Here is a 23322-nt window from a genome sequence, read left to right as displayed (position 1 = left end):
CACTTCTTTACGGCATAGATTTTTATCTCATCAGTGACAAATGTGTATAATCTAACCACTCGGTAGTGAACTTTGTTTGGAATAACTTATTATTTTCTAGAAAGTCTATAACATAAAAAATAACGGTTTGAATCGTGAGGTAAATAGGAAGTTAATAAATTGATACATGTAATCTTTTAGAATAGGTCAGGTGGTTCAGACATCCATTACGTATTCCCAACCACTCCGTATATCAACATCCGTTGTTTAGAGCATAAATGGTTTGGAAAGACAGGGGTGGTCAAATCGAAACGTGGCAGTGATCAAAGTCTAAACCATATAGGAATGTGAAGACTATCTGGTTGGAATCTGTTTGACTATTATAACAGGATGTTGGATGATATGGGTCCAAATCGATTACAATTGCATAAGTGCATGAACTCTTAGTTTTCCCTAAGACCCTGGAATTTAGTATGGTAATTTTGTCTCACTGTGATGTAGTGTGGTTACTTTAATCTCGTATGTATTAGGTCCTCACTTACATTTGACAGATTGAGTTGATTTTAGCAACCACGATCTGGTTATTTAGTTTTATAAATATAATTGAGAACTAAGGTATTTTTCAATAATGTATATGCTTATTGCACCTTCGGGGCTTTCTACCAGGTGATTAATTTAAGAAGATTTCACTTAAAGCGATTTTGTCCTTAGTAGTCAGTAAAATCTATATCTGTAAATAGTAAAGATGATACGTCCTATATTTGCAATGTTAACCGTGATCTGAACAACAACCTGGTTGAAGCACGTAGATTCCCATCTATTAAACAGCTTAAAAGTAAAAACTAAATCTAACTAAGCGTTTCACTTCCATCCAGCTGTAAAAAAGAAGTAATAATAATTTCATTTCTTCATGCATTTACAAACAGCTGATTGATTCCGTAAAGTAGCTACTTAACTAAATGACTATCTATGTTATCATATTATTATTAATATCAAACGATCTAAGATAACTGACGTAGAACCTGGGATAGAAGTTTTGCAGCTAATTGTAATTATTTACAAAGCCCAAATGAAATTCCACGAGAATACTTGCATATTTATAAATCTAGAATTATTTCAATGAACACCTCTATGTTACTGTCAGGCTTTAAATTATATGCATTCAAGTTTCTGTGATAGCATAAGCGTTGTAAATATATCATCTCAGTAATCTACCTCGGTTTGAAGATCTACTGTCATTATACTTCAAAAGCTTAGAATCGTAGTTCAGACTTTCAGCAACACAACGGCATTACGCAAAACAATATCTTTACTGAAATTATCTAAAGCACGTTTTAAAAGCAAAACGTAAAAAATATACTTAGAAGCTATTTATTTACAAACTAGAGTTCACTGAATAAATTACTCCACTGAAGACAATGTTAGTAGCCTCATAATGTATTGTTGTGAAGTTAGGATTGATTACCAAATCATATCTTCATTACTAAAGAGCTCTTGTTAGGATTCTTTGTAATTATTCTAAGGGGTAAAAAAACCGAAGCATTAAGTATAACATCCATTGAAAACAATTACTAACTTCATCAAGTTTTTGAAAGTTTGTTTAACTCCATGTGAATATTTAGTACAGAACAAAAAAGGAACAAACGGTGACGTTTTGAGAAGTTTGTCGTTGAGCTACTAAGTAGAAATCAATTAACTATTATGTCGTGCATAGATCTAGTCGCAACCTACCATCCATTGTAATAGACAAATGAAATTTACTTGTTAAAAAACCATTGAAGAACTGAAAAACATTGCTCGTTATCCCAAGGCTTCCACTTTTTACCAAAATGATATCAAATTAAGGTGGGAATTACGCTTAAATTAACCAAGTCTGTAAAAGTATAAGTTTTATTCATTAACAACACTGAAACCATAATAAATAGTGGTTCTGGAAATCATGAAATGTCAGTGATCTGAACCAAGGATTTGTAAATACGCTGAATCAATAAATTAAAAAGAAGTAACATGATATTTGAAGCACAGTTGGAAAGAAGATGTTTGTTTTACTTCACCAGTAAATGTAAGGGGATCATAAGTGATCTCATTTTAAATCTATTTATGAAAATATCTTTGCTTGGTGATATTATGTATTTCATTAACTAGTCTTATCTTTGGTTACTAATGGTTATCAGTATGGGGATGAGTGGTGATTGTAGTATTTTCACAACTGAATGCATGAGTCGACCTAAGCTAGATCACCACTGAAAGCCTGGAGACACTAGACGGCCGTCTCGTATTGAACTCCTCAGCAGTGCACATCCACGATTCCGTACGCGGGACTCGAACCCAAGAACTTCGGTCTCATGAGTGGACGCTTAACCTTTAGACCACTGAACCGGCATCCAACGATGTTAATGTCTAACTTTAATCGATCCATGATCTTGCGCAATAGTTAGTTTGTGGTAGTTATTCTGATTTATAGATAATATATAATGAACTGATAATCCTAAAAATTTAGCTAAGCAGTTTATCTTTTGATTGACAAAGGTACACGTGAAAACAGAATTGACAACTGAACTAAAATACTCCAGACGCATAAAACCTCCTTTGAACTATAAACACTATGAATCTAGATTTTAAGAAAGAAGAATGCCTTTGATAATATTAATTGAACATTAAAAGGCCTTATATATTACTAGATTAGATAGTTACATAATCGATCATATTTCTTATCGAAGATGTTTGGATATATCTTATTAGTATACATTTCTATTTTTAAAAAATCAAAAATAACTGCTTTCCTGTTTACGAATAGCTAGAGTTTATTTACACCCATTAACTGTGTTCAGGATACGTATTGTAATATAATGAGATAGATCACCATTATTCTAAATTGTGAACGAAGAATAATGTCTCCTAATTATGAACGAAACCTATGAGTCCTAGTTAGCTCAACGACTAATCTCCATAACACTTCAGAAATAATCTTTCGATGAGATTTAGTAGGGGATACATGAATTAATAAAATTGTTGCAAAACAACTGGTCAATAACTGTCCTCAAACTTGGTAAGCTATTATCACCTAAAAATACAAACCAGAAGTGTATGTTAAGTACATTATTAGCATTACGAAATACAATATATTTTACAGATTACACGCCATCATTTTCTGAGAAAACATCAAAAACTTTTTATTTAATGGTATTTCCATCCTAGAGACGTTTGTTAGCTTTTCATTGCGTCATTGAATTTGACTTACCTTCAACTAAAGAATTTTCGCTGTTAATAATTTTTTTTCGGTTGAACAAGTTAAGAAACTATTGTCAGTATGTAGATAAACGTCGTCAAGAACGTTTGTATTCCATACATATTTCTTTGCACTAACTTGACTTCATGAAAACGTTCACAATTATTTATTAGATTTCATACTGAGTGTTTCAGCTTATATTGTCATCTCTCCCACATGACCAAAACATTATTGTAGCCTAGATCTTGCCACCGAATCAACTGATGAGAAGTATACAAGAATTTAATCCCATCATTTTAACCCTAAATCATTTCTGATACACACCGTAAGTAAATATGTTATTATTCCGAATTCTATCGGTTAATCTTGTTTAGTATTTATTATTCCTTAAGTTTACCAATTTCTCCTGATTTAACGCCATTTTACTTGGGTGGTATTTTTAAATTTGGTTGTTCACTGTTTATTCAGTTTATGGTTAACTTCCTTTCTCTTCTTAATCATTGATATTATCTTCGTTACAAAATATGGACTTCCCCACTGAATAACCCTATGTACACCTATTTACTGCCATTATATATATATATATGTTATGATGATGAAAGATTATTTTATAGATAACTGGTGGTTATAATGAGAGTGTCGATGAAATTTATAAACGCAATCATATTTGCTGTAATATTAATGATTCCGTTACTAATTAGTATTGTATCTTAGTAAATTTAAACTCAAGTGAAATAACCTTTCTCAATCCCCTTCCTCTATGACTGATAAACTTCACTACACAAACAGAAAGGTGATTGAAAATCTACGTAGAATAATCTTGGATGTATCAAGTACCTACTGAGATATTAGTTTTAACTGAAATCACTATCTCCTCTGTCAAAAATTTACTTCAAGCCATAATATATTATCAAAAATTGTTTAGCTACTTATCAGTAGTATAAATCACATGAACAATTTAAAGAACTTTTTAACATACCTGACATTTCATTTTGCACTGTATATGGATTTAATAAAAAAGGATGCTTGAAATATTTCTCTGAAACGATTATTAAGCATCAGTTTATGCCTTTTTTTAATGAAACAAACATACCTTTCCTTTCTTTTCTATTTCTTTCAACTTTCTTAAATATTTCAAATCTTGAATCACTGTTTATTTTATCAATTTTAGGCTGAGAATATTTAGGTGACTAAATTGATTAGATGAATAAATTACCAAAAACTACATATATATATACCTCTAATTTATCTGAAGATATTTGTTCTATCGGTAAACTGAAAAGAAAAACATAAGAAAGTTTGGGAAGTATAAACTTTAAAAGTAAGAAATTAAGTGAATGAATGGAATCTATGGAACTGTATGCATTTTATATTTCATCCTGTTTAAGATTCATTCTAAAAGTATTTCCATGGAATTCTATTCAATCGTTTTTTTAACTTGAAATGGAAATACTCAAATAAACAAGTGAATTTGTATAATTCAACCGTAATATATTAGACATTATGACCTAGGTACTGTATAGTCAAAAGTAAATTTTGTAACGAATTAGAATCAATTATTCTGATGACTAGATATTCTACCTTGTTCGATGAAAATCAACTAGAACCAAATTGAAGTAAAGTTTATTTTCAATAAATTTTAATGTTATCAGATTTAAGTTTTTAGGCTAGCAAACATTGTCCCAGTTACAATTTAAAAGTTTAAGTAAATGATTGTTTTCTTCAGAGTAACGTATTATTTTAATTGATTTTAAAGATTTCATAAATAATCTCGATAATATTTTCAGGGAACACTTCTAAATAATTGATTTTTTAACGCTAACCACTTTATCACCAATTAGTATCACTAGTTATTCCATAGGTTTTATGACTATCTGTTTAGGGATTCATAATATTTAGCGGCTAAATCTATTTCAAGTTCTATATTAAGCTTCATATGAATGAATGAAATGAAAAATTGAACACAGTGACTATTAACTTCAGTCAAACGACAAACCTGTGTTCTTCCAGTAAACTAGAAGTAAACAAGGTATGTGAAGTAATTGGTCATAGATCATTGTAGTTTGAATTATTGTCCATGATCTCCTTCATTGTTATAAATAACAATCTTTTTTTAAGTTAAAAATAAAGGCTTTTCTTTTGTTCTTTACATAGTTTCAGCTGAAGATTATGAATTAATTTATTAGATATTGTCCTGTATATTATTCATATGTTATTGACCAGGAAGTCGGCTTAAACATACTTATACGATACTAATATTGATTTTTTCTATTTCTCTAATATAATTTATAATGTTTTTGACATTTATACCGTTTACTTTAGATTGTAGCATCATATTATTAAATCATTTTAAGTAACTTATTTGGGAAGTTTTGGTAATCAATGGAAGAAGATTGTGGAATGTTTGATGTGTACACCGACAACTTTACGATTTGTTGTACAATATTCGAGCATCTAACATGAGGGACTAGACTGACATGATGTCGTACGGATTAGTGGAATAATAATAACTCTACATATTGTTCAACTGCTAATTGTTTCGTCTTCTAATAGGTTTATATTCTGAAAAAGTCTTTCCTGTAGTGATGATATACTGGAATTACAATTTTATAAACTAATTACATATGCTCCCAAATGCCCTGGTACGGCCGAGAGTGGGATGAGCCCGCCCTCCCTCTCGAAATGCTCCCACACGGCCACGCGCATACAGCCTCTGCCAGGGAAGTCCTACTCACTGCCTTCTCGTGGCATTAGTGTTGTTTACGAAAATGAGAGGGCGAAAAGCGAATATCCGACGCTTTAACCAGATTCTAAACCAATGGTGCACATTAGCTCCAGTATCCTGAGGGAACAAATGGCATATGAACCTATTGTTGGTCATCGGCTACAATGGGACCGCATCTCCTCACGATGCTCCACTGCCTTGTGGGTTAGACCTTTAGGTTAAAGGCTCGGGGTATGGCCCCCTAATAAACCACCTGCTTCGGTTTGAGCACCTGGCAGTATCACAGTCCACACACAAATAAAATGAAATGACAATATTTACTAGAAATGCTATCCTACTTCGAAATAAAACTCAGAAAACTCGTATCCATTTGATAACATTCATTTTTATTTTTTCATGTACTATGTCACCCATACACTCTCTTTTATTCCCACTTTGTGTATCCTTATTTTTCAACTTATACAGCAGCACGCTGTTCTGTCCAGTCACTGACTGGTTGAAAATTGAATGGCACCACCGAATACGAATACTGAAACAGTTTTTCTGAAACAACGTGCACCATTCAAACTGGCTCCCTTCAAAGTTCGCACACTTATGCAGGTCGGACAACAGATAGGACTGACTATGTCTTTGGAAAGTCTTAATATCGACGTCTGATGTCTATCCGAGACCCGCATTCAAGACTATGGTGAAGTACCACAAATTCGCTCTCCATATGTTGCTTCAAAAAGCTTGCTTAACGTGCGTTTATCCGGGGACCCTGTGGCACCTTCGTCTGGTCCTGCTGGCGTTGGTGTCGCACTAAGCGCTAGAGCTGAGGTAGCACTAATCGAATGGATCCCTATTGACAGTCGGTTTTGTGCTGTTAGATTACAAAGTTCCATCAAAGTGAGAAATCGGCATGAGAAACGATGTCTTTTCGTCATCTCCGCTTATGCCCTGACAGATTACAGCCCTGAAGCGATCAAGGATGAATTTTACAACCAGTTAACTGTTCTCCTCCAGAAAGTGCGTTCAACAGACATTGTAGTACTAGCTGGAGACTTGAATGCTCAGGTCGGGCGTCTAGGCACAGAAGAGAATCGTTTAGGTGGCCGATTGGGACGTATTGATCGCAGGACAGATAACGGGGACCGTCTACTGCAACTGTGTACATACCACAACCCGTTTCTGGCTAGCACTAACTTTCGGCACAGTCATCGCCGATGTGCCACCTGGAGTCCTCCCTCTGCATCTCAAGTCTGGACTCAGATTGATCACATCGCGATCAGCTACCGCTGGCGTGGTTGCGTACAAGACTGCCACTGCTTTTGGTGTACCTATCTGGACTTTGATCATGCCCTTGTTTGCGCCAATCTTACCTTACTTCTCAGTGGCCAACGAAGTGACCGCCACCAAAGGATTGATGTCAGCAAGTTGGTAGCAATTTCACGACGCCATCAAAATGGCGGGTACAGTCAGTTTTGGGTTCGCGAAACGTCCCGCTTATAAGCACTGGGTTTCTTTTGATTCCTTACAACTCATTGAAGCCCGTCGGTCTACTCCGGGTGACCGTGAGTTTGACCACAAACGAAGGATGTTACGTCATAAAATTGGGCAAAGCTTGCATAAGGACCAAGAAGCCTGGTGGTCGGAGCGTGCTAATGAGCTGGAAGCAGCATCTGCATCTGGTAATTACCGGAAGCTCTTCAAACTCATCCGAGCCACTGGTAGCAAGAAGTCTGGTGTGAGTGAAACAATCTGCGAGGATGACGGGATGCCAATCACTGACATCCATCGACGTCTTGGACGATGGGCAGAATTCTTCGAGGGGCAGTTCAACTGGCCTGCTGCTCCGGCAACATCGGTCAGACTGTCCTGCCCTCCATGACCGGTGACGACTGATCCACCAAATGAGGCGGAAGTCCGCAAGGAACTCCAACTCTTGAAGCGCTACAAATCACCTGGGCCAGATGACTTACCTCCGGCTCTTTTTAAAGATGGTGGTGACTTCCTGGTTAAATAACTGACAACGTTGTTTACAAAGGTTTGGGAGCTAGAGAGTGTACCAACGTCATAGAATGAGTCGATAGTTGTCCTTATCTTTAAAAAGGGTTCACGTCGTTTCTGTAACAAATATCAGGGGATAAGTCAACTTCCGTTCGCGTCCAATCTATTGGCTCCCGTCATACTTCGTAGGTTGTTCAAAACTCGAGGAAGATTGACTCTCGAGGAGCAGGCTGGGTTTTGTTCTGGTTGAGGATGTATTGATCATATCTTCACCCTCCGCCAAATGTTAGAACACCGTCATACTTATCACAGTCCAACAATCGTAGTGTTTCTTGACATCAGGGCTGCCTTCGATTCGTTGGACAGGACTGTTCTGAGGGACTGTCTATTGAAGAAGGGTGTTCCTGAGAAGTTAATTAACATCTTAAAGGCCCTATATACAAACAACTCAGACAGAGTGAGGGCGTACAACTACCTCTCTTCATTGTTCCATCCGAGCGGTGGGGTTAGACAGGGTTGCCCAATCTCACCACTCCTCTTCAACTTTGCCATCGATGACATTCTGGAAACAGCTCTGATGGTTGTAATTAATGGCAGTGTGGATCGGTTGCCTGGAGAAAGACTTCTCGACCTTGAGTATGCGGATGATATTGTCTTACTCTGCGATAATGTCCAAGTCATGAAATCCGCACTTAATCAGTGGTCAATCAATGTCCGTAGGTACGGTATGTGCTTCGCACGTTTGAAGTGCAAAGTACTTCTACAAGACTGTCAGGATTCTAATCCTGTGCTCACTCTGGATGGGGAGCAGATAGAAGTAGTCTAGAAGTTCGTGTATCTAGGTAGCTGCATAAGTGCTGGTGGGGGTGTGAGTGATGAGATCAATGCACGTATGGTGAAAGCTGGAGCGGCTTAGGCCAATCTGCGCCATCTTTGGCGCCTTCGTAATGTCAGTCTGGCTGTAAAAGGTCGGACCTAAAACGCGTCGGTGAGAGCATTTTTGCTCTATGCTTGTGAAACCTAGCCTCTCCGAGTTGAGGGTGTTACACGACTCTCTGTGTTTGATCATCGTTGTCTCCGAAGGATTGCTGACATCCAGTGGCAACACCATGTCAGTAATGCAGAGGTTCGGCATCATGTATTTGGGCACAGAGACGATAATTCAATTGGTGTCATCATCCTGAAACGTCGACTTCGGTGGCTTGGATATATTCTACGAATGTTGTCCCAGAGAATCCCACGTCGTGCATTACTTGCCGACTCTGGGACTAGTTGGAACAAGCGGAGAGGTGGTCAGTGTATGACATGGTGTCGTGGTATGAAAGAAAGCTGCATGGGACTGGCTTCTGTTGGTCTTTCACGACTCCCTTGCTTAGGTCGGAGAGATGGTGCAACACAATGGCTAGAGACGTTATCAGATATGGCTCAGAATAGAAGCCAGTAGCGATCCTACTGTGAACTTCTTTTACTTTCTTTATAAAAAATGGTTGTACCTTCCTTAACTGAAAGAATTCTTTCTGGTTGTACCTTTCCGTATCCCCCATTATTATTATTATTATTACACTTCCTTAAACTAAGCTGGTCCTTATTGTTCCTCTTATTTTTTTTCTCCCCATTTTCATTGTTTTGTGTGGCGCATAAATATCTGGTTCCCCCTTGTACCAATAATTATGTGTTCAAATAAATAAATAAATATATGATTATTTCGGAAAGTGTTCATAATTTTTCGTTACTGATATCCAGGACTATAGTTCATCAGTCTCTATTACGCAATGCATATCGTAGGAGGATTGTCTTGATAAAATGTTACGTCACGAGTTTTGATATATTTATTAATGTAGCTAACAGTACAACCCAGAATGTGCATTTCATTTCACTTCCAGTTTTAGTAATAATATCAACACAAGAATACAAGTACATCCATATGAGAAATCTCGAATAGCTAGGTATCAATCATACTAACAAGTATATGTTTGTTTAAATAATATTCAAAATTTAAAAAAAACAATGTAACACTAAAAACTAACTTGATCGTGAAATTTTGCATTTTTTCCAATTCAAATTTGAAATGGCTTTCTAAATCATCAGGTTTGATTTCATTTTGACATACTGGACAAATAAACTGATTGATGATTTCTCCTATACAAAACAAGAAGAGAACAGAAAATAATCACGAAAGAATTTATGTATAATGAATTATTGGTTGAACTTAGACATTAACACCGTTGGAGGCCGGCTCGGTGGTCTAGTTGGTTAAGCGTCTGGCGCGAGATTGATATGTCCTGGGTCCGAGTCTCGCGGGGGTGTGATCGTGGGTGCGCACTGCTGAGGAGTCCCATACCAGGACGAGACGGCCGTCCAGTGCTTCCAGGTCTTCCATGGTGGTCTAGCTTCAATTGACTCATGATTTCAACCAGTGAAATATTATGAATTATGTTCAGTTTTACTGACTTTAAATTTAAATTTCATGAAGATGATGAAAGAATTTTATGTACTTTTAAATGACAAACTATAATACGACGGTAATTACTTAATATAAGATGTCAAAATACTGACTGATCTATACTTTTCTCAACGTCTTAGGATTTTTGGCTATTCTTCTTAAAAGTACCAAGTTTGAGTGATTTTTCTTAATCATACTGTAATTACTATATAGTCAGATGGATGAGATTTTGAATGAAGAAATGATTATCCTAACTAAATAGTCACTGAAAACCACAGTGAAGCAAATTAATTTATCCCTGCAAACCATCTATGCTAAAAAAAATATCCATTTTTTTCTGTATCACTAGGGGTTTACAATAACAGATATTGATAAATTATATTTCTGATTAATAAAAATGGGAAATTACAAATCCCTATCAATACCTTCATACACGCTGATTATGTCAATGGCTATTTGATCTCATGCGATAAAGATTTAATGTAATGGGAGTTTAGAGTAAAAAATACTGGGTTTGAGTCTCAGTGTGAGTATTAACACTGAGATGTATATGAATCAAGTTGATAAATCGGAAATGGGATGAAACAGGCTTCGTCCATTCCACCTCTAGCCTAATACCATCTTATTATTGAATATTTGGAGAAAATTCAACTTATTATTATCATATTAAGAATCTGATGGCTGAAAACCTGAACAAGTCACTGTTAAAAAAACTTATCAGATATAAAACTTTTTCTTCCTATCCAACATTGTCATTAACAATTAATTCAATTCAATATCACATCTAAACGTCTCACAAATACAAACACAAATCTTAAGCTAATGTATTTATAATAGCAAGTGTCTTCAAGCAAACTGTAGGACTTAGCACTTATATTCGCTTTAAATCCACTACATGGTGTGCTTTCAGCTGTATAGTAATGCATATCTCATTAAACATTTAAAGTTGAATGCCTTTATACCATTACTAGATATATTAAAAGCATCGCTTATTGTTGAATATATAGCACAATGGCCTTGATTACAATATTATAAAATACTGAATATTTTGGAAAGTTGTATATATATCTTGGTATTGATTGTCAACAAATGTGACGTATGTCCAGGAATTAAGGTTGTTTCCCTTCATTCATTTTCGTTTCTCACTTAATCAATATGAAAAGCCGACATAAGTAACTTTTACGAACGTTTACAATATAATTCACCTTTCTTATTAGAATTCGCATCACGGAATGGATCTTAGTTAAACTATCATTGAAAACCAGTAGGTACTAGACAGCTTTCTTGTTCTAATATGGGAATCTACAGCAACCCAAACCTATCGTTCACGTGGGATTGAATTCAGTATCTTCAGTCCTTGCAGTGAACGCCAAACTATTAAATCACTAGATTGGGGTCTCACTCCAACTGCAGTCAGTTTATGATATAACTTAACAATTATCCACGGTGAGGTAATGGGTGTGCACTGCTGTTCCATTCGAGCATGAAAGTTTAAGTAGTTGTATTCACAAGTTAGAATGTGTGTTTAAATGTCAAGGAAGAAAAAGGTGTCGCCAATGGCATTCGATGACTCACAGTTCATTGATCACTGGGTGGTGATCAATGTCATGTGTGTTAAGTCCTTGTTAGTGCAGATCGAATGCTATCGACCATGTTGCAATGTATCCACCAGTCTAGGTGACTCGACATTGTGTGCACTATGTTGATATTAGATGATGGTTGGAGGTGGTCGACAGGAGATCCTGGACCCGGGTTTCGTGCTACTTGGCACTCGTCAGCAATGTGTACCTGTAATGTTGAGAGAACTGGTGCTTCCTGACGGATTCGATCCCGTGTCACCCAGCTTCACAGTCAGAGACGTTACCACTGGGTTATCCGGGCCACGACCGACCTCCTCATAAACCGAGTGGAGTTGAGATTAACCCATTGGACACCGACCCAGTGGTTCCCACAGTAAGGCGCTAACCATGAGAACTGAATGTCGTGATTTTGATTCCTTGTGTGGTGGTGGGGACTCACTGTTGAGCAGTCTCGTACTAGAAGAAAATAGCTATTCATTTCTTTCTCATTTTTTATGCTTACTCAGCTGAAACTAATCTATGTTGAAAGTAACTGAAAAATTAAACCAATCTCTTCACAACATTTTCAACGAATCTATCCCATTGTATAGTAGTGTTTATGATCCAAAACATTACAACATATATTTCACTCTATCTTCAGTGAAGTTGTCTATATTTTTATGAAGTTTGATAGCAATCCGAAAAAGAAACTAAATATGACTGAAAGGAATTTTCCTACAAATATTTGTTTTGTTTCTGCTTACTTCTTTAAATGCACAGTGATTTTACACACATGTTTATGCTAATACAATATCCAATGTTTTGTGTTTCTTTGTTTAAATGAACACTATTTGTTTAATACTTTACAAGAAACAAAAATTCCACTCAAACTTTAGCAGTTCCTAGTGCATTTAAGTTCTTAGAAAGAAGGCATGCGAACTGTATCAATTACCATGTGTCATTTTATGTTGCTATGGCAACAAGGTGGGAATATATACATGTTGAAATAAAGTGAATGTTATGTACCGGGTAAACTATGTGTACTGATCCCATCAATCAGAGAAAAACTGTCAATGAAACTGGTCAAATATGAGAAAAATAAAATAGATTGATATTAGTGCACAATGATAATTTCCGATGTATTTTCGAAATATAAGTTTAACTCATCAGTTAAAGTATACAGAAGTCTAACTATCAATCATGGAAATATAAATAATTTACCTGGTTCCATCATTTGATTATTAGAAATAAATCTTGTTTAATTATTACGAACTTTTTCACATGCACTTCTAGAGGTTGATTATCAAGGAGTATTCAGAGGAAACAGAGTGTTGTTTTAGTTTAGACTGTCAGTATGATCATAAAAATTCCATAATGGAAAAGTGGAATGTGAATCTGACCTTGTGTTCCAATTTGTCTAGTTTGACAGTTATTTTTCATATACCTGGACATCTTGATAAGTTATTGTAAGATCAGACTGTTCGAACTGTATTACGCTAATATACTGTATAATTTAGAAAAAACATTTCCCAATTACATTATCTTTATGCACATATCTCCTTATTTGAGCTCTACTAAATGACTGAATGTATTGAATTTGTCGGTCAACTTTTCAAGCAACAATAAGCTATTGCATTATGATAGTATTCGTCATATCAGTATTAGTTGTGTATAAAATCCGTTGTATTAGCAATATGTTTAATCAGTTCTTGTGGGAACACGGAGTATATTCTGTCAGAAATAGATTTCAAAAGGTAAGGTTAGTAGTCAACCGAGATAATGTGAATATAAGTTATTTATGGAATAAAAACGCATAAATTAAGGGTGAAAATGAAACTCAAGGAGTAGTCAGTGATACTTTACATTCATCTATCAGTAGTCTGAATGTTAAGTGTTCGTGCATGAGACCGAAGGTCTTGGGTTCGATTCGTGTGTGTAGGGTAGTGGATGCGCACTGATGAGGAGTCCCATACTAGGACAAAACGGTCGTCCGGCTTCTCCATATTATCACTGGCTCTCTAACTAACATGGATCAGTTCGTGATTTCACCAAGACTCAATAATCCCCACAACCCCTTACTGACAACAGTAAAAAGGATTCGCCCTTGTTCATTAAATAGTCGTGAATAAATTTTAAAAAAAGCTTTTAGTGTTCCAAGCCTTTGTATTTTACAACGAACGTTTCATTTTAAAATTGTATCTCATCTAACTCAATCCATTTTCGATACAAACCTGCCAGTTGACTTCATATATTTCTAGAAAATATTTAACATTTATGCATAGCTCTACATTTCTTCATTCGTTATTTCTTTGTTTCATGCATTCTATTGGATTATAGTTACTGTGAAATATCATTAAAACACATTTGGTTATAAGATACATAACTGGCAGATAACTTGAGCGAACTAATTAGTAGTTGTATGAGTTCCTTTTTTATTAATCTCTTAAATGGTTTGTGTAGGTGATGATTGATGACAGAGTTAAATTAATGACAAAATTTCTTTTGTCTCAACTAAATAACTAACATGTAAGTTCCTCGTTACAGAATATATATGGTGAACTTTTGAGTACAGAACTAAGGCTGTTCAAAGTTCCCTGTGCATAATTGGTTGTAAAATCAATGATAACAGAATTGTACTTTGGTCGTCTAATAAAAACTTCATACACCCTGAATAAATTATCCAATGAAGATTCAGTAAAATATATTTAGTAAATACAGGTATTAGTTTTGGTTAGGGAAAATAGTATCTAAAGTGGAGGAAAACATTTTTCATACACCTTTTAGATGAAAATAAATACAGACAAATATGTCAGTGACAAACGAGTAATGAAAAGAAATATAATGGTAATTTATACAACCACCCCTTTATAACTTTCATTTTTATATATGAACCCGTATCTTTGTATATATATATAAGGCATAATTCACTATTAAATCATCAGTTTATCACAATCAAACATAAAGTGACAAATAGTATTTGACTGAAATCAATCTATTCATGTAATATAAATATGAATTTAATTCATATCCTATACACTAAATAAAGTTTCCTAACCATCTGGATTGTGAACATACATAATGTAACGTTGAAGTATGATATAAAAAAAACAACCCTGTCTAATAGTGAACTAAGTGAACAAACAAAAAGAAGTTTAAATGAAATCCTACAGAAACAAATTATAGAAACAAAGCACAATGATAAATGTTAACAAGGTATATATATGTATAATGATGGTATTGATATAACTTAAGTGTTAAAAAGTCAAAAAGTAACTTATTAAGAAAGAAAGAACGAAAGAAATTAGATAAATTGAATTTATGCCTGAATAATTTGTTAATTGATGATTGATGATGTAAGACTAATCTCATTTTGCTTGATTGATTTTTGTGGTTCACTCTATAAGTGTGAATGGATTTTATTAGATTGAAATAAAATGAAATTAATAATTTGTAACGATGACATAGATCAACCTCTATTCAGATGTATCTTTGAGGTGACGATGTGCATCAAAGTATTTTAATAAAATTATTATAACTAATTAAAGTAGCCAAGATTAGAAATGACAGATTTGTTCAATTATTTTTTACCTACTTCTATTGATAATAGGTATTATTAGGAAGGTTTGACTTGATGATATCGAATGAATTGGATTGAACATTGAGTAGATTTGGTTATTTATTATCTGAAGAGGTGGTTTATACTAAGTCACGAAACATCAGAAAATCTAATTTTTCTACAAATGTATCATTTATCTATTGATAATAATTAATCAGAAAGGCTTCTTTGTGGATATTATAGTAATTTCAATAAGTGAGATCATGAATCAATCGAAGCTAGACCACCATGAAAAACCTGGAAGCAGTGGATGGCCGTTTCGTCCTATTGTGGGATTCCTCAGCAGTGCGCATTCACGGCCTCGCACCCAGGACCTGTCAGTCTCTCGCGCCAGACGCTTAACCACTAGACCGCTGAGTCGGCCGGCATTCAACGGTGTTAATGTCTAACTCCAACTAATCCACGAGATTAAGCGATACATTCACCGTTGTCATCAGTGAGTTACTATCTCACAATAGACCCGGTTGAACTCCACTGATCACTGCTTTTCACTAGAACTCCAGGATATACCTCTTCAACCATGATTATTATGAGGAGGGTTTTCTGTGGATATTATGGTAATTTCAGTAGTTGAGATCATGAAAATAGAAAGAAAAAAAATACATGAAAGATTTAAATTTATGTGGAGAACTCGAAAAATACTGAGGGTCAAAGTGAAGATCAATGAATAACTGCCCTGTCTTGGCAGGAAACTGCTTAAGGTTGAGTGCTCTTGATTATCCATGGAATTTAACTAAGAATTTTCATGTCTTGTCGCTAGTATACTAAGGTCATAGAGTTGCAAACTATGATATTATGCAATATAGATTAAATTTCACTTTGGGCTTGGATTTCTACTCAGTAATCTTTCGTTATTATATTCACTGTGAGGTTTGGTTGTTCCTTTATAAATCCCTTACTAGGTCTGTGAACAAAAAATAATAAACAGTCTCTTGCTAGACTGAACTAATTATCTAGTATTCTATCTTACTTTAAAGGCTATGAGGTTGATTTCCATTCTTGTTAGAAATTACTTTACAAAAGTAGTTCTAAACAGAATATATTTTTTTATGACAATAATATTTGTATTTATTTTAAAAAGATTCATTCAGAAAGGAGTTTATTTCATCTTAAAATAATTTACTTTTAATAGTTGAGATCATGAATCAATTGAAGCTAGACCACCATGAAAAACCTAGAAGCACTGCACGGCCGTTTCGTCTTATTGTGGAGACTCCTCAGCAGTGCACATCCACGATCCCTCAACACAGGATTCACACTCACGATCTATCGGTCTCGTACGCGAGCGCTTAACCACTAGACCACTGAGCCGGCATCTCACGGTGATCAGGAGTCCCACAATAGGACGAAACGGCCGTCCACTGCTTCCAGGCTTTCCATGATGATATAGCCTCAACTGACTCATGAATCCAACTATTAAATATTTATTTATTTTTATCATTTTCTTTCTTCCTATGATTAAGTTATTAATTCAGATACATTAAGTAGAAAAGAAATTTGAATTATTGGTGAAATATATTTTACTGTACTCCATTTTAAATGACAGTCAATTTACATAAGTTCTTATGTACTTGAGTGGTTTCTCGTGGGAGAATATTTTTTTCTGTAAGACATTTCAAATGAGATAAACTTTAAAATCTACTTCCATATGTGCATAGATGCATAAAAGTAACGACAATGAACAAACACTCTTTAACTAACAAATCTATGATGAAATTCAAATGAATAATTAATGTGTATACATGTTTATTTGTACAGAAAACACTAGAATATTCACTCATCAACACGTGTCTAGTTATTTAAAAGAAAATGGAATTACTAATAAGTAGTATTCGAACGTATGTAGGAAAAATCCAGTAACTGTAAATAATGTGAACGTTTTAGGTAGAAAAGAGAAGACGGGAAATAAATGGCGATTAAAAAGTTGATCAACCAATAAGTGAACAAGTAGACAAAGCTTTTTTTACTTTAGTCAGTTATTTACTGATCTAATCACATTTAAGTCAACTTGTAAGCTTGTTGATAAATAAAGTCAGTTGAATGAACAAAGTGAAGTAGGAAAACAGATTAGAATCAAAGATTTGAAGATAATTCATTTTTAGAGAGAATTAAAAAAGAAAAGGAAGTCGAGTGCTTGGTTCTCTTACAGAAAATAAGGATTAATCTGTCAATTTTCATATGTTTTTCCTTTTTAAAACTAGGTTGTAAGTGTGGTCAAAATGATAATAGAAAGAGGAATTAAATGCTAAACAGTTGATATAATTGATCATTGAGTGGATGTATGAGCTATGAACATCAAAACTGTCATAATTTCTCTCTTGTTTGTTTCTCTAACACTAATCCCTTTTTTATATGTATATTACATATAAAATAAACCTACTGATAAGAATTTCGCAGTTTTGATTTTTAGAAAATGAAATCTAAGAATATGGGGGACCCTGTTCTTAAATTCTTTTTTGTTATTCTTTAATTCCACCTAATAAGGTAGTATCAAGATACTACGGAATACCATATATAGTTATCAGTTAACTAAATTAAGCTGGAGGTATTGATGACAATGTTGTTTCTAAGTACTGATTTCCTTACATTTAATGAGATTATAAACGTTAACTCAAGACTGCTCTAACTCAATGAGATTGTGAATTCTCAACTATCATAACAAAGAACTTTTTCAATTAAAGTTCGCTTAGTGATAGAATTCTTATTGCCAAATGAAAACTTGGTAAATTTTAGGATTTATCCACACCACAGTTATCCTCATTCTTGATTCATTGTAGCTCGCTAACCTACTTCGTTTGGTTTGTGGACCATTTTTCTGGGTTTGGATTACTCTAGGATAATGTATATAGATTAGCGGTAATAAACGAATGACAGGAAGTTAACAAACTCACTTGGTGACCGAAACTAAGTATACTAGAAGTATGCAATATCCCTTATATGTACAACTGATTATACATCAGTCCTGATGTCTAATGGGGTTGATTAATAGCAATGCCACAAGACTGAATTTAATTCATCCTAATTAACGCAATTTTTATTAAATACAAACATTTTCATAGACATGAAGAAAATGACATATTCATGACAAATAACTTCTTTTTTAAGTAAGCTTATTTAAAGCTGCACTCAAACCCATTTTCTATGTTACACTATTACCTGTAAGTAACGGGAAACTCCAGACCGAACTTTTATGCTATTTATCACTCATCATTAAGGCATGTCTGCAGTATTTGTGAAGCTGAGGCTTCTTATAGAATTCAAATTCACGTCAACCACTTAGGTTGTCTAAAAGATTACAACTGTGCTATTAATGTCTTTACTGATTACCTGGAAGAATAAAATATTTACTCCTATTGAAAATGAGCGATTCAAGTTTGGATCCAGTGAACAACATCAGTTTACTAAGGGTTTCAGAAACTCCTTACTCACGACATCTACATCTAGGGTTTCTTGTCGACTACCACATGCCACCTAAAATCTCGATATGTATCACGCGATATAAAAATGAACACAAATCGTTCATATTTGGTCATTTTTGTTGAGTTTTGTCGAGAATAATCTAACTTATAGGTGGTTTTCGTCACAAACTTGTCGACTAAGCGAACAAAATATTGGTTAATACCCAGTAACCAGTCAGTACAACGATTTTCTATGTTCTACAGGATAATCTAAAGCAAGATTATAACAAATACTCAATATTCTTTGATTTTCAATGATTGCTTAGCTGATAACATTCCATGATGAATATTATTTCTTATGTAATTACTAGTTTTAAGAAAATTGAAAATTATGAGATTTGCTTTGAAATTTTACGAGGTACTGGCCGAGAGTTCTGTTTACTTCTATTTGTATAGTATTTGTATTTTGCAGCCCAGTTAGCAAATAACCAGACAAATATCCCTAACATCGTTGCTTAGAATTCCCTTGCAAAATCAGAATATTTCAGTCACGAAATAGATTTAATTTGAATCGATAACTGATCACTAAATAACCATCGAAAATGAATTTTATCGTAAATGATAACTTTGTTGTGTGTCAAAGGAAATTAATAAGAATTTGTCACAAATATAATGCTGTTAACACAACTAGTTTACCTACAGTCCCTCTGATTTGATAAATCCCATTTTAATATCTCATATCAGATCTCTGACTATCTAGAATTTAAACATTATGGACAATAGCGCAAAGTACTTGGATTGATATCCATTATACAACTTGGTTAATAGAATAAGACCAGAACTAAGAACTAGATAGGCTTAACATTAGACAGTACTCAGTGATCAATAGGTAAAAATATCTCGCTCCCACGTGTGGTCAGTTGCAACCCAAATAACTCATTTATAACTTCTCTGACGATGATACATGATGAGGTGAAATCTATTTCCGATGGTAGCATCAGTTCCCTTTGTGTTTCAGATAAGTCTTAGTCAAGTTCACTAACTCACCAACTACCTAACTTATTTGTTCTGCAACTATTATTTTGTTCATACTCCCACAGCTCCAAATAAACTTGCTATAAGCAAATAAGATTCATTAATGTAATTGGGAAATAGTCAAAAGAGTTCCATTCATTGTGAAATAGAACTCTGTGGATTGACAGATATATTTTGTAGCACCGTTTAGACCGATCGCTTTGCAGTCAAGAGACTTTTCAAGTCATTCACGTTAGTATCATATGTGATACTCACTATTATGAAGGTATATGACTTGTCAGTCAGTGAATTTGGATTTCCTAAACTTATAAATTGTTTCTGAGTATTCTTTAAGATGAACCTGAGCATTAAAATATCTCACAGCTTGATTGAAGCAGTCATAATAACTGAAGGAATAACAGAAAGCTTTAATGGTAATCTTGTTAAGTTTCCATTTTTTAAGGATTTAAATTCTCTGTTGATACATAAACACCCATATGTCACGATTTCTCAGCATAAATTAAGTCGAATACATGCAGTAATTTAGTGGAGTTTTGAGAAAATTAGCTTTATTCCTAGGTGGTATTCGTAACGAACTAGACTTAACTCGGATGCTATTAGAAAACATAAAGAACTAGATAACTGTTTCGTCCTAACATGTGAATCACCCGAACTGAGTACCTACCACCTGAAACCAGAACTTTTAGACCTCACAAAAAGTGCTTAACTATTGAACCTGCTTCAGTCGATATGTGGTATCATCATCATTCAACTTATTATTCAGAATTCAGTCAATAACAAGAATGCTGAAGCTCATTAGATACAAGCTAAAAACGAATATTACACCCAGTCATTTTGGTTGAGAGGTTTTGTGGGGATAAGTCTAATTTCTATGTAGATTTCGTCATACAGTGATCCAAGTTGGGAATGTTAGCCAATGAATCTAAAGATTACACACTTGTCTAGAGATCTTAATATCTTGTTTTAGATTCCTAGCAAATTTTCATATTAAAACAAAACATAGTACCATAACCACTGTCAAGACTCAACTATTATGGACTCCTTGGTTACTGTAATCAAAATACAAAGATAAATCAATTGGAGTTTGTAATCAATGTTAATTAACTCTGTTGTTCTATGATAATCTCAACTTTAGAACACCGTGATTATTTATGTAATTAGTTCAGATTAATCCTCACAAGTCCAAAAATACGTTATCTTATCCAAATATATAAAAATTTTATCAGTAATTATAATATCTCCGTTAAGTATTATCAGAAAATTCTCAGTGAAAGCAGAGATTTCGGAGTAAAAGTGGAATCAAACTTTAGTTCTAACGAGAGATTTTTAAAACTGTGCCTCTCAGCTAAAGTTTCTGTTTTGTATTAGTTAGTTTAGAATAACAAACTAATCGGACGCTTTTGTTGGATGCAAACGTTAGTGTATTTTTTAGTATATTTGGTATGCGGCTGGTAGCGGAATCCGGGATAAGCGTTCTGTTCTATTTGGGACTGTCTAGCTGGATGCGTTTGCATCTCGCTATTGGTATTCACACTGAAACTCGAACGCGATATTTTCCAATTATAACATTAAATGTGTTATACACTGAGCTCGTTATTCCAGATAGCCACTGACTTGTCCAAAGGGAATGAAGTTATTAGCCAGAATTGTGATTTGCCGTAACTTTGACGCACCTGCTGGATTTTACTTCTGAGTACATACCAAAAGTATTTAAACTAGTGATATCATACTGTGTCCGAGTAATTCAGATTGCCCATATGACAATATATATTGATCAGTTTCAGTCCTTGATATCAACAACAATAAATTATAAACCTTCACCAACAATGGTTTATCTTTAGTTTTAAAATCTTAAGACATCTCAATTTAATAAATTGACTAGATGAAATCTAGCTAGTGATTGAGTTGGACAGTTTATGTAGAAGAAATTAAATTAAATTAATAAATAGATTAAAAAGTCTATAACAGTTTTGTGGTTATGACGGGTATTCGTAACATGAAGCCACTATCTGTTATAGAATAACACACATTGAAAAGTTATCACATATTCAAAAAGAATTCATACACTGTTTCTTTATACTACTTGATAACTGGGATGACTAAAAGTATTAATCATTCAACTTAAAATCTTCGTGCATAAGTATGCAACTCTCTGAAATTAATGAATCAGAATATCCCAGATATTTTATTTATACAAAACATATTAACAATGTGAAGTACATATCTTCAGATAATAAACTTCAACAAGAAAAGTTTACATTCCTTTATCACGTAGTTTCATACCCTGGATTTCATTCCTACGATAATCGGGTCACTTTTTCTGTTGTTTTCTCTCTCTTCTAAATAGTCTCAAATACAACTTCTCACACTCCTCAAGTATACAAGATGCTTTCAGATTAGACGAAAACCTTGCAAAAGCTGAACCTTACAAACATATCATGGGATTTATTTACACTATATAAAATGATTTCACATACCATCAGTCATTTTTTGTATTGATACCGATTGATATTTCTCCAAAGTATCACTATTGGTACTATTGTTTACTTGTGAATCGCTCATATATTTACCAGTATAATTATTTATATTATTCAATGGTTGATTTTCATACTGATCATGAACTGTTTGATGTATCCGTTTTTCTAACTGATATTCAGTTTTATTATCATAATTTGAATCCAAATAATAAGAATTAAGACTAGAAGATGGATAATGCTCATTTAATTTCCTACGTTTTTCAAAATTATAGTTTGTAAAGTCTTTAACTGTATCGATATTTATCTGTTGAGACAAGTTTTTTTCATTCAGTGTATGTTCATTTGGATTATAACATTGTTGTTTAAATTGATCTAAATTTAATGCATTCCATAGAGCTGTATTCATTAAGTAAGTTTGAATGGACTCAGACGTAGTTAACTCTGATGAGGATTGACCAAGTTTTAATGTTTCTTTGAAAAATTCATCTGAATTAATGTATTTAGATGGAAATATGGTCACAGGTATGTCTTCATTAGCTTGATTATGTTTATTAACATTAAATACACTGCTATTGTTCATTTGATAATAATTGTCTAATTTGTTTAAATCGCTTAAACAGTGAAAATAGTTTGGATTTGTTAAAAACTTTAAATCATTCAATTCTTGCATGTTTTTTTACAACTAAATAATAATTTAAACTGAAAAACTATTCAGACTTAAAAATGTCTTGACAATTATTAACATAATATTGGATGTTATATGATTGGGTTAGATTTGTTAACCAATCAAATTTTGAAAAAAGGGTTGAAATTGCGGTGGTATTTTAAAGGCATGACTTCGAACGGACTAAAGTGAATAGTATGGTCCCTAT

General features: G+C 34.0%; 1 protein-coding gene across 1 annotated transcript; it reads right to left on the bottom strand.

Annotated features, from left to right (window-relative positions):
- Window positions 1-1926: 1926 nt before the first annotated feature.
- Window positions 1927-23120, bottom strand: MS3_00002841 (uncharacterized protein; the record flags this gene model as incomplete). The annotated part of the gene is made up of 6 exons (XM_035732621.1): window positions 1927-1958; window positions 4188-4205; window positions 4302-4398; window positions 4447-4483; window positions 9950-10061; window positions 22451-23120. The coding sequence occupies 6 exons, from the start codon at window positions 23118-23120 to the stop codon at window positions 1927-1929; spliced, it is 966 nt and encodes a 321-aa protein (XP_035586978.1).
- Between the last annotated feature and the right edge of the window lie 202 nt (window positions 23121-23322).

The sequence above is a fragment of the Schistosoma haematobium genome, chromosome ZW (genome assembly GCF_000699445.3).
Source record: "Schistosoma haematobium chromosome ZW, whole genome shotgun sequence".
NCBI classification, from domain to species: domain Eukaryota; kingdom Metazoa; phylum Platyhelminthes; class Trematoda; order Strigeidida; family Schistosomatidae; genus Schistosoma; species Schistosoma haematobium.
The sequence above is the reverse complement of the archived record's forward strand: the minus strand, read 5'-3'. Positions and strand labels throughout refer to the sequence as shown.